Genomic DNA, 12,135 nt, shown 5'->3' on the forward strand with positions numbered 1-12,135 from the left:
GGGCCGGAGGACTCTCTGAGGCCCCTGGGTCTCTGGCGGTCACAGAGCGCCCCTCGGCATTTGCGTCTGTGGGAGCTTGTTTCTCACACGTGGGGAGCCCCCGGCCCATCTCCAGGGCCTGCCACCTCGTTGCTCACTGAGTGTTTTGTGAATGGATCCAAAGACTATTAAAGCTGATTATTCTTTTGCTAAACTAAAAAATTCCCCCTTTACAAAGTAAAGCTGCATTGTGGGGCAGCAGGATTTGTGTTTTCTCCTTAAACACTTCAGAAGGAAGCCGGGCCGGTTCCCTCCTGGTTCAGTGCTTGTGGAAGTCACCTTTTAGAGCCTGGGTGGGGTGGGTGGGGTGAGTGAGGTGGGGTGGGGTGCACCTGCTGCACCCACTCGACACCGTGTGTGCTTGAGGCTCTGAAACCCGGTCGGGCGCCGGGGACGGCCATGCCCAGGCGCTCGGCGGACGCTGCTCTCCCCGGACGGAGGTGACCCGCTGCTCCCTCGCTAGGAACCATGGTGGACTCGCCCAGGGAGGGACGACTGGCCAGGTCCCCGGACTTCATCCAGCTGGTCGACATGGCGTCCGAGTCCGTGGGAGGCAAGGTGAGCGGTCAGGGGCAGGACAGGGGGTGGGGGGGCTCAGGGGAGCGCGTCAGACGGGTGAGAGCCTGGCAGAAGGGTCCCTTGCCTGGGAAAGCCCGCTAAGGCCAGAGGCTTCCGCCAGGTGGCGCTGCCTTAAGTTCGGAGCAAAAGGTGTCTGCAGCCAGGGAAGGAACCCTGGCCCTGCGCCCTCCCCGCACGCAGGGCGTGGTCCTTGGACTTCAGCGCGGGAGCCGCCGGGACAGTCAGCACAGCTGCAGGGTGCCGGCCTCCAATGCGCGGACCCCTACGTGCCACCCACCCGACAAGCGCTCAGGCGCAGCCCCCCACAGCCGGCAGCCCCAAAACGGGGCGGTCCTGCCGGCCTCTCCGGCTCTGGGCGGGAGTCAGGGACCAGCGCACTGTGTTCCCTCAGACTGCAGCCGTCACCGGGTGTCACCGGGTCCCAGGTCCGCAGGGCGACCAGCAGCCGGTGCTGCTCGGGAAAATCCATGTCCGTGTAATCGGGAGCACACGGCCTCGCTCTCCCTGGCTCGGGCTGACAGGTGCCCGGCCAGCTCACCTGCACGGCGCCCTTCAGTGAGCCCAAGCCACAGGCGTGGCCCCGCGCGGCCTTTTTCTGTCACAGCTCTCTCTGTGAAAGAGCCACGAGGCCCAACGTCCTCGGTCCTCGAAAAGAAGAAAGCTGGTTTGCTTTCCCCCTAGCGTAGGGAGTTAGCGCGTTAGCATCCAGACGGGGGAGGGGAGGGGGGGGCAGTGAGGTCCGCGGGCTCGAAGCGTCAGGGCCCAGCCGCGTCCGGCTGCTCCTCTGGCCGCCCCGTGGTCCTTCACTGCATCTCACCGCGTTCCACTGCGGAATGCGATGGAATGGTCTTTAGCTTATGGTCATTTTACCTTTATTTCTTCCTTTGTTTGTCTAGGTTTTATTCGCAACAGACGACTTTTTTGCTCCTGCGGAAAACCTGATCAAGGTACGGTGGGTCGGCGCCCGCGGGTGCTGTGGGCGCAGGGCGCCGCGTGCGGAGCTGGTTGGCGTCCTGCCGTGCGGCGGCCTCTCGGGACCGGAGACACATGCGGGGGCCAGCTGGACGTGGGCCGGGCCGCGGCAGGCGCACACTGGGCCGCGCCGCCCGAGGCTGGCGCCGTGAGCACCGCCGACCGTCCGTGCGTGGCTCTGCGGCCGCGGGGCGCTGCCTGGGCTCGGGCCCGGCTCCGCGCGATCTTGCTCATCACCGCGCGGCGAGCGCCGTCCTGGGGCAGCTCTGCCCCTGGCCAGGCAGCACGCGCTCCGGCACCCGCGTGGCTTCCGTCCCGGCCCCATCTCCGTGAGGGCAGCAGCGGCACTGCCTCGTGCCGTGGGCCGTCTGCCCCCGCGCTAGAGAGCCCCGCCCGGCACGCTCGGGGCCGGCGGCCGGGGCCGCAGGCGGTCACCCTCTCGCCGTCTCTGCGGGGCGCTCGGGCGGCCGTGAGAGTCAGACGCCAGCGTCCTGGGCACGACGGCGCTGACCAGACGCCACGCACCTGCCGTGTGCCGGGCGCCTCTCTGCATGTCGTTGAGGCGGCTCTGTCGTCTGCCCGTGACGCACGAGGGAACCGAGGCAGCGAGGGCTGAGGCCTGGCCGGGGCGTGCGGGGACCCGGCGGTGCCACCAGAGCCGCTCCATGGCAGCGTGCTGGCCACCGCTGCTTGTCTGGGACTCGTCCTTTTCCTCCGCCCCTGCCGGGATGTGTCCCTAAGCAGCGACATAAGACCCTCCTGGCAGCCGTCTTGACGCGAGGGGACAGCGTGCCCGTCCTCGGGGTGTGCGGAGAGCCCCCTCAGGGCCCTCCGGCTCGTGCCGGCCTGCCGACAGCCCCGCAGGCTGCCGTGGCTCAGCCGTCTGGGTCAGGGCCGGACCACACCCCCGCGCCCCACCCCCACCTGAGCTTCTGTGACTCCAGAGCCCACCCCTCCCCGGGGGGCGGGCAGCTCAGAGCCTGGCTTCCTGAGTTTGGCCTGAGCCTGGCCCACATCTACTCCTCCCAGGGAGCCTCGTTAGCCTCTCCTGGGTACTGTGAGCTCTGTCCTCACTCCCCTTGCTCGGTCGCCTCTGAGGGGGGGGGCACCATCAGGGTGGGGGGTGGGGCTCGCCGGCACGGTTTGGCCGTGGCGTCAGTACTGAGTGCCGGGCGTGGAGGCCACAGGGCAGAAGTTCCTTCTGTGCAGGCGGCATGCGGGGAGGCACCGGGGTGGGTGCGGGGTGGACGGGGCGCGGGGCGGGGTGCGGGGTGCGGGGCGGGGTGCGGGGCGGGGTGCGGGGCTGGCCTCCGCGCCTGCCGAGGTGCCAGGCCCCCGTCCGCTCGGCCGTCTGTCCTTTGGGGGCAACAGCGAGCATGCTGGGAGGCCGGCTCTCCGGGAACGCTGTCGATGGACCTGTGCGTCTCCGTTCCAGAGTGACAGCCCCAGTTTCAAAGAACAGGAGTACACCGAGTTCGGGAAGTGGATGGACGGATGGGAGACCAGGAGGAGGAGGACCCCAGGTACCGCGCGGCGGCTCTGGCGCCTCGGCCGTCCACCGGGCTCTGAACTCGGGAGGGGCGGGTGGCGCCCGGCCCCGGGGTGCCGCCAGGGGACGGGAGGGCGCGGCACGGGGCTGGCGGGGTGGGAGGGCCCCGCGGGCCGCGGCTGGGCAGGGCGGTGCGCGGCAGACGCGGCCTCGCGGGTCAGAAGGACGCGTGCTCAGCCCCGCAGTGCCGTGGGGACCCGGCACCGCCTCAGCCCAGGCCACGCGCCGGCCTGAGCGCCGGGAGCCGAGCTCCGCACGAGGCCCCTGCGCACGCTGCCTTTCATGTCACCCGGAGACGGTACTTTGATTCTCGCTGCCCGTCCGTCCCCGTCGAGATGCACCTCAAGTCGAAACGATGCTTGTAAAAGCGGAGTCGCCCAGCCCAGGCTCGCGGCATCTCCCCTCGCCGTCGGCTCGAGGGCTGCAGCAACCTCGGCCGCCTCCGGCTTCCTGTGTCCCGGACGCGGCTGGACTGACACGTCTGGACGCTTTGAGGGGGTCTCTGTGGGACCGCGGGGTGACGCTGTGCCGTGAGGAGGTCTCAGATTTCACGGACGTGCTGGGCGGGGCGCTGGAGGAAACCCCGCAGACGCCACTGTTCCCGCCCACCGGCCGCGCTGGCCTGGGGGGTCCCCACGGCACCGTCACGGCCGCCTCTCTGGGACGCGGGTCTCACCGCTGATTCACAGTGGGGTAAATGAGGCTCAGAGACGCCGAGCGGTCTGCTCAGGACACAGAGCGAGCGGCCACTTCGGAGCCAGTGCCGGGCCTCTCTGAACCCGAGGCCCCTCCGCGTCTGGTGTGGACGCGTGGGGGGCGCGGTGGCCCCGTGGGGCCGCACCGTGACACTGTGAGCGGTCCGGGAGTCCGGGCGGAGAGCGGGCCCGAGCACGCGTCCTGGGGCAGGAGCAGGTGCTCGGCTCCCTGGTTCAGCCCCTTCAGGGCGCCTGCTCCGCCTGGCAGGTCCGGTCTGATGGGGGCGCGGTGTCCGCTTGTCCCCAGGTCACGACTGGTGCCTCATCAGGCTGGGCGTTCACGGCATCATCCGGGGCTTCGACGTGGACACCTCCTACTTCACGGGGGACTACGCTCCCCGCGTCTCGATTCAAGCAGCGAACTTGGAGGAAGGTGCGTGGGGAACGCCGGCCCCGGGACGAGCGTTGGGGGACCCGAGGCCCAGCGGCGTGGGCCGCCGGCTGCGCGCTCCGACCAGACAGGTGCAGCCGCCCGTCGAGGCCACTTTGCCGCCAGAGCTGGGGGCCGCGTCCCGGCAGGCGGTCCGTGGCTCCGATTCTTAGCTTCGCGGTGGCTTTTGACGCAGCGTAGGCTGCATCATCCCCATGCTGCTTGGGCCTCGCCTGGGGGACCCTCGTGTCCCCGTGAGGCTCGGTGAGCGGGCGGGGGCGGGGGGCAGGGCGTGGGCGCCTGGAGCAGCTGGGTGACCGGGCGCCAGGTCCGAGCCCGCCGTGGGCCCCGCGGCAGCACCCGCCGCCACGGCCCAGGCCGCCCTGCGCGGGGGCCGCGGGGCATGTCGCCCGACTCCCGGTCGCCCCCGTGTCCTCCTCCTGCCGCAGCCGCCGCTTTGTGTGTGTGGACAGACATGCACTGGGGAAGGTGAGCCACATCGGCGGGCAAACTTATCCTCGCAGCCCCGGGCACCGTCCCGCCGGGGGCTGCGGGGGGCGAGGGGCTGTGCTCCCGAGAGGGCAACCGGGCGCTCAGGTGACAGAGGGGGAGAGGTCGCCGTACAGGCGGGAGGCGGCCGGCACCCAGCAGGGGCCTGCAGCCCGGCTCCGGCCCTCGGCCTCAGGCTCTCCCGTCGCTGAATCGCCCACCTTCCGGGGGCGGGGGTGGTGGCTGGAACCAACCCTGCCACCGCCCGCGAGCCACGCCCGGGTGCGGCGTGTACTATTGTGACGCGAACAGACCGCACCCGTATAGCACCACTTCTGAAATTGCCGTTGGCACTTTAAACGTCGAGGAAGCTCCATGGTGCATGTCGCTGTGACTTCAGAGACGATGTCGTTAGTGTCGTTTGGCGAAATGAAAGTCCCTGCACCCCCCGAGACAGTTTGTTCTCTCTGATTTTGAATGCGACCTGTGACCCCAACTGCAGAGAAAGAACCAGACATCCCTGAGAGAGGAGCAAGGACGGGGACGGCCGCCAGCCCCAAGGAGCTGGAAGCCGTCGCTCAGGTGCGTGGCCGGGACACAGGGGTTTGCAGGGGGGCGGGGGGGGGAGGCCGGACGCAGGCTGCGTGGTCCTCAGGCCATGGAGCGGGGTGGCAGCCGGGACGTGGGGGGTTGCGGGGGGGCGGGGGGTGGCCGGACGCGGGCTGTGGCCTGCCTTGCCTCGCTGGCCGGCCCGGCACAACCTGGCAGGCGTTTTGCGGGCGGCTCGTGCGGCCCCTGCCTGAGGCGATGCGGCAGCCTCAGTGCTGGTCACAGGCAGCCCCTCGCCTGGCCCCCTGCCAAACGCTGCCCCTGACGAGATGTGCACGGGACTGACCGAGTTTAAACAGCTTCTGTGGGCATTTGACAAAGTAACTTCCGTGCCTGGGGAATTTAGTAAGACAGACGACGTGGGCTGGTGTTCGGTCCGTTCTCGTGTTTTGACGTCTGTGCATGGTTCACAGTGTGCTTTACGAAAGCGCTGGTGGGGGGCAGACCGGGAGACGGACAGTGGCCACAGCCAGACAGATGGGCCCTTCAGCCTGAGCAGCTCCGGTCCAGAGAGGACGGTGCTCGCAGGGCTCGGGCCGGCGGGGTCACCTGGGACCTCGTGCCCACGGGAACACCCCGGCTCTGAAGGGCCATCCTGGCTTCTTGTTCCTAAGACTCCTTGAGGGCATGGCTTGGGGAGGGGGTCCCGGATCTTGCCCCTCATCCCAACCCGCTGCCCGACCCCTGCCTCACGTCCAGCGCCCGTTGCGATGTGGGTGAAGATCCCAGGGCCCTCTGCGTTGACCCGGGACTGGGCCTTTCTTAGAGCTTTTACTGCCACATGCCGCGAGGCATCCACCATCGATTTTTACTCCAAAGTGACCCACACAGGCACAAGGTGACAGGATTTGCTGTCCCCTGGAGCCACTGCTGACATTTCTACGTTTGTTTCTAGCTGAAGTCCGGAGACTGGGACTGCCTGGTCCCCATGACGGAGCTCAAACCAGGGAAGCCTGCTTCTGGCCACAATTATTTTCTCGTTAACTCCCAGCAGAGATGGACTCACATACGACTGAACATTTTCCCAGGTAAAGACGGGGCGCGCCCATCCCCGGCGATACGGCTTCTGACTTACCGTCGGCACGCTTTAGAACTACCAGACGAAGCCGCCCGTCCTGTCTCGCTCACTGATCTCTTCAGGGTGGTAATTCGCCGTGTTCACTTTCTAGGAAGTTCTCGTTTTAACCCACTCAGCCACATGTAGTTATCAAACAAACAAACAAACAAACCGAAAAACCGAACTCTCGAGTGGAGCGGGCTGTGACGGGACTGAGCCGGACCGGGTCCGGCGTCTCCCAAGAATCCCCGCCTCCCTGGCCGTCGAAGCGCCATGTGCACGTGACCTCGCTGACAGCTGTGCCGCGAGTCCTCCGACATGGGGTTCCGATCCGTGGCTTACAGTGCGTCCGAGCACGCGGCCTGAGGTCCGTGAGGCTGGTGGTGGGGGTTTGTTCTGATCCTGGAAGGCTGCTCCGAGCTCTGTCCTTGCTACTGGCCGGACACAGCTTTGTCGTTGATGCGGGTCTCTAAGTCTGCCCGTCCCCTCTCAGCCGCCTCCCGCCACACCGTTTCTGAGCGCCCTGAGCTTCGGCGCGGGCGCCCCCAAACTCTGCCGCACAGAGCTCGGTTTACTGGGAGGAGACCTGGAGCGCTCTGCTCGTCCCCGGGCAGGAACTGTGGGCCCTGGCTCTGGAGCCGGGGCTGGGGACGATGGCACGTTCTCGCAGTGACCCCCTGCTCTAGGAGCTGGGGCTCAGTGGCGGGGTGGGGGGCGGACAGCAGCCTCAGGTCGTCTTGGCTCCTCTCTCAGGGTGGAGCCCATTTTGTGGGCTGACACGCTGCTGGTCAGGGCCCAACACCTCAGGGGGCCGAGAGCACGGTGGAGCCCCCACCCCAGGAGTCGGGGCTGGGTCGAGGGAAGGCACCCCGTCTTCTCAAGTGCACTCCGGCCTGCCACAGGCTCGTGGGGCTGGGGCTGTCCCGACCCCCCTGTGGGGTGCAGTGCTTTCCGGTTTTCATGCTTTAAGGTAAGAGCAGCGCGAGGGCCTGAGCGGGTTTGCGGGCCGACCGCCCGCGGGCGGGCTCCTGCCGAGGGACCCGCTCTGGCGCACTTCCCGTGCCAACGCGGTCGGTCGGGCTCAGCTGCTACAAACATCCCGCCTCCCGCTCCGGTTTCAGGTCAGTTTCACCAGTTTTCACGTGACAGCGAGCTGGGTTGGGTTTCAGTAGGAAACCGGTGATTTTGAGCTGCTGCGTGAAAAGCTCGGCTCCCGCCTTGTGGCCCTGTGGCGGCGGCGTTCAGACAGACAGACGGACAGGACGCGCTCGCGTCCCTGGAGTCAGAGGACGCGCTGATCGCTCATCGCGCCGCTCTTTCTGCTCCGCGGAGCGGGGCGCAGGCGCACTGCGCGCTTCGGGGACTCTTACGTTCCGCGTTGCTAGGCCACGCGTCGTCTCCATAACAACGTCCGGCTCCCGCTCCACTCTGTGCGGGACTCGGGACTCGGTGGTGCTGATTTCTGGCACCAAACATCACAGCTGCGGTGGGTGTCCCGGCTGCCTTGGGACTTTCCTGGAGTTATTAATTCCGTAAAAGACTATGCGCACCTACTGTGCACCAGGACTGGCTCTAGATGGAGACGACGCGGACGTGGCCGAGAGGGGCACCTCCTCAGGCCTTCAGGAGTGTAGGATTCGGTTTTGGGAGACATGTTATCAGGGACCTAAATAAAGAACAAGTTGGTTTCAGACTGGGGAGCAAACGTGCCGGAGGGGGTGACCGTCTCAGGCTGGGGGCGAGGCGGGGCCGGGGCCGGGAAGCAGAGGGGGCGGCCTTTCCGGGGCCGTGACACTTAGGCTGAGACCTGAGAACGGCAAGCGGTCCCTTGGAGACCTCGAAAGTTGTTCCAGGACGAGGGGTAGCACGGACAGAGGCCCCGGCGCAGCGGGCCTGGTGTGCGGGGGGTTTGCAGTTCGCGGTCCGCGGCGGCTGCTTTGCCAACCAAGAAATAACGAGGCGCCTTCTACTTTCAGATGGCGGGGTCGCTCGTCTCCGCGTGTACGGTACCGGACAGAAGGACTGGACAGCCACGGACGCCAAAGAGCCTTTGGACCTGGTGGCCTTGGCTTTTGGGGGTGCCTGCGTAGGGTTTAGTAACGCGCATTTTGGGCATCCAAACAAAATGATAGGTGAGATGATGCTCGAGAGGCTGGCTTTTATTGGGGAGGTCTGGGTCCCGGCATTAAACACCCCAATGTAATAGGCTGATTTAAGCTGATTTAAGGGAGCAGAAGAGATTAACCACCTGGAATAGGATTTGCTGCCCCCATGACACGAAATGAGCAATTTTCCTTCCTAATTTGGCTTAAGCAGTTGTGACAAAAACAGTAAAATTTACTAACCTTATGGTCGCATGCAGATTCCTGAAACATTAACTTCAATGCAAATAATTTCTGTAGCGATGTTCAGGAGCCTGGGAGCTGTAATTTAATGTCACCAATGAACTCATGCTCACCTTCGGCGTAAAATCGCATGACACCCCGCTCATCTGTGCTCTCTCCCGCAGGGGTCGGCCAGCCGAGGTCGGCGGCGGACGGCTGGGAAACGGCCAGGAAGCTGGACAGGCCGCCGACGATAGAGGTGAGGGGGCGAAACCCGCCGTGGTCACAGCCTTCTGAAAAGCGAACTTTTTCATCTTGTATCAAGGCAACTCTTACTGCAGAACCCTCTGCAGCATTATTCTAGAAGCTGTTTACTTCTCCATGTTTCCCAAATTTCCTGCTGTATCATCATCATATCAGGGCAAAGACCCCAAAGGCCGAACGTGCTGGTCATTGCCTTGATCTGAAGAAGAACCCAGTTTGATCATCATAAATATCTGTGCACCTCTCGGTGCGACCACTTACGTGAGCCTGTGACAGATGGAGACAGCTCAGCTGTGTCATTTGGCCCGTACTGACTTGACATCCAGACGGAAGCAAAATGAAACGAAACACCTTTCAGGTTGAAAATCCCACTGAAAACTTAGTCATAAACACCCCTTTCCCAGGTTATTTTCACGTCACCCAACGCTTCCACATAGAACTGGATAAACTCTCCTTGATTGAGACTAAGGTTTGAAGGCAGATCAGATATTGGTATAAATTTGACCAAGAACATATCTACTTTGAAAGGTCAAAACAAACTGATCAGAACATAGGGGCTGGGTTAGACGAAGACCCTGTTGTGTATAGAATTCTACGTGACTTTATAATCGACATAGAAAATCACATTAGAAATTCATAGAAACTTACCAATTCCCCAATAAACTCATGAGTCAGCACGAGAAAAGCATTTGAGAAATGATGCCAGAGGCGACTGGCACGTAAAGTAACTCACACGTCAGGTCCTAGGGAACGCTCTCGCAGGAAGAACGGAAGGACCAACATACGTACGTCTGTAGTTTCCACTTGCTGGTTTCCAAACGGGTTCCTGAGTGACACCTCATTGGCTTTCGCCTCTTCCTCTGACTTCCAGAACGACGAGAACGGCATCCTCCTCGATTCGGGTTGCGAATGGGCAGTTTTCCGCTTGGCACATCCTGGAGTAATCACGCAAATCGAGGTTAACACAGAGCACTTCAAAGGTAACCGTGAAGCCGCGAGGAAATGTGTTTCAGTTATTGCGCGGGTTATAAAGGGAACGTGCTATGACATCACTCAGCGTGGGATGTAAACCGAAAAGCCACAAAGGAACAGGACGAACCAACGGAGACTCACGGACATGGACTATAGACTAGTGGCTACCAGAGGGGAGGGGGAGGGAGGCGGGGGTCAAATACGGGGTGACAGAAAGAAATCTAACTGTGGGAGGTGAACACGGAGCGTAAACATACATACACCTCACTGTTAAAGTGTACAGCTGGAACTTACTGGAGTCCATTAACCAGTGTCACCATAAATAAAAATAAGTTAATGAAAAAAAATAATTCTCGCACCTGGAAAGGAAGGTGGTGTTAGCTCCAGCTTACAGAGAAGTCCGTGGCGCTTGGGAGGCCCGTGACCGCTCAGCAAGTAAGTCGGCGAGGTGCGCCCTGAGCCTCGTCCGACAAGCCCCCCGTCTTCCTCCTCCGGAACCCTCGATGGTCTTAAGCTCATTTTTGGTTTATATAAAGAAAGAGAAACACGGTCTGGTTACTTATGTTCAGGGCTAAGGCTTCGCATGGAAGAAAGCTGCAGATAGGAGAAGGCGGAAATCCTTAAATGAAAACATTAATTCTCCCATGTTCATACCAGATAAATAAACGGAATAACAAAATGAATGGATGATAAAGGGGCCGTGGTCCTGCTGAGGGGCACTTGGGACGGTGGGCGCACTGACCCCTCGGGCCGCTGGAGTCCTCTGAGGGGCATGCACGTGTCTGCCTGGGGGGGCCGGGCAGCTCCCCGCCCACCCGCACGTTCCTTCTCCCGCGTTCTTCGTGCCTTTGCTTGAAAAGAACAGTGAAGCGTTCTTCGCTGGGCGTTTGATCCGATTTAAAAAAGACCGATATCCTGTACCCTGAACCGCGCCGAGCGCCGAGGGCGTGGAGCGAATGACTGTTTTGTTCCCACAGGCAACTACCCAGACAGCTGTAAGGTGGACGGTTGTATCTTGACGACCCAGGAGGAAGAAGACATGATCAAGCAAAAGTGGGACCTCCTGGGCCACAAGTGGAAGCCACTGCTTCCGGTCACGAAGGTACGGTGTCCGCCGGCGTCGCGGGCAGCGGGCGGCCGGGCCGTGCGGTCCATGTCGCTTTCAGAAGGAGCCGCCCAGCTCCAACGTTCTGCTCAGTTTAACGACAAAAAGGACGAGCCTTTAAAAGCCACGTGTGCGTGGTTACAGACGGAAAGGACGGGCCCGGTTTTCATGCTTCTGCTTGTCTGACGGCCGGGTTTCGTGGCCAGTCATCGCGAGCGAGGGACGTACGTGCAGGAAGTGTTCGTGCTGTGCTGACTCTTTAGAAAGGGCGACCGGTGCGTGAGGCGCGGCCGTGTGCCCGCCTGAGGGACGGATCCCGGGCGACCGGTGCGGGAGGCGCGGCCATGTGCCCGCCTGAGGGACGGATCCCAGGACCTGCCGGGAACGGCGTCTTTGGGCCAGTGGGGGGGGTCACTTGTGGGTCAGCCGAGGGGGGCTGAGGGCGGCTCCCACGGAGGGACGGGCGACTGCCTCTGGCCACACCGACAGGTTCGCCTCCGCTCCTGACCGGTGTGTCCGCTCCGTTAACTGCTTCCACCGCGATCGCGGCGGGGCCCGCGTGCTCACGTGGGCACGCTTCTGGCCTTTCCCCGATAGCGGGTCTCCGTGGTGGCCCAAACTGTCACCAGCAAATAACTGACCTTCCGAGGCCCCTGAGGCCCAGCGGACCGGCTATGCCGGGCAGCTGAGCCCGTCCGGTGGTCACGCGACCTCTGCATCTGCCTCTCTTTCAGCTGTCGCCCAACAAGAACCACGTGTTCGACAGCCTGACCCTCGAGCTGCAGGACGTGGTCACCCACGCCCGGCTCACCATCAGCCCCGACGGGGGCCTCGGCCGCCTGCGTCTCAAGGGCTTCCCCAGCTCCATCTGCCTCCTGCGGCCTCGGGAGAAGCCCATGATGAGGTTCTCGGTTAAGGCGGGGTTCAGAGCCAACCTGTGACCTCGGCAGGGCCGTGTGCCGGTTACGTATGACTGTCACATTCTTCTTTTGAAGTATTTCCAACACCCAAACCTTAAGGAGTTTCTGGCAAATTTTTTAAGACCAACAGC

The 12,135-nt window shown here is 63.2% G+C and overlaps 1 protein-coding gene and 1 long non-coding RNA gene across 4 annotated transcripts; one reads left to right on the forward strand and one right to left on the reverse strand.

Annotated features, from left to right (window-relative positions):
- The first annotated feature begins 492 nt into the window (after positions 1 to 492).
- On the forward strand, positions 493 to 12,025 carry ALLC (allantoicase). Its single transcript, XM_016155857.2, has 11 exons — positions 493 to 597; positions 1,515 to 1,565; positions 3,026 to 3,113; positions 4,142 to 4,267; positions 5,256 to 5,335; positions 6,258 to 6,390; positions 8,396 to 8,551; positions 8,929 to 9,002; positions 9,879 to 9,987; positions 10,957 to 11,081; positions 11,819 to 12,025. The coding sequence occupies exons 1-11, from the start codon at positions 508 to 510 to the stop codon at positions 12,023 to 12,025; spliced, it is 1,239 nt and encodes a 412-aa protein (XP_016011343.2). The 5' UTR covers positions 493 to 507.
- On the reverse strand, positions 5,087 to 11,379 carry LOC107516270. Of its 3 annotated transcripts, XR_004952121.1 has the most exons (5): positions 10,339 to 11,379; positions 8,765 to 9,942; positions 8,227 to 8,501; positions 6,438 to 8,085; positions 5,087 to 5,249 (listed from the first exon to the last, which is right to left on the reverse strand). It is a non-coding gene; the product is annotated as an uncharacterized LOC107516270 (long non-coding RNA). The 3 variants fall into 3 exon arrangements; XR_004952122.1 differs by lacking the exon at positions 5,087 to 5,249 and having other exon boundaries at positions 5,728 to 8,085; positions 8,878 to 9,942; XR_004952120.1 differs by lacking the exon at positions 5,087 to 5,249 and having other exon boundaries at positions 5,728 to 8,085.
- Positions 12,026 to 12,135: the final 110 nt, after the last annotated feature.

The sequence above is a fragment of the Rousettus aegyptiacus genome, unplaced genomic scaffold (assembly GCF_014176215.1).
Source record: "Rousettus aegyptiacus isolate mRouAeg1 unplaced genomic scaffold, mRouAeg1.p scaffold_m13_p_7, whole genome shotgun sequence".
NCBI classification, from domain to species: Eukaryota; Metazoa; Chordata; class Mammalia; order Chiroptera; family Pteropodidae; genus Rousettus; species Rousettus aegyptiacus.

Coding starts and splice junctions, on each gene's coding strand:
- ALLC (XM_016155857.2), top strand. CDS start 508: ATGGTGGACTCGCCCAGGGAGGGACGACTGGCCAGGTCCCCGGACTTC. Junction 5,336..6,257: donor AGCTGGAAGCCGTCGCTCAG/GTGCGTGGCCGG, acceptor GTTTGTTTCTAG/CTGAAGTCCGGAGACTGGGA. Junction 8,552..8,928: donor GCATCCAAACAAAATGATAG/GTGAGATGATGC, acceptor TCTCTCCCGCAG/GGGTCGGCCAGCCGAGGTCG.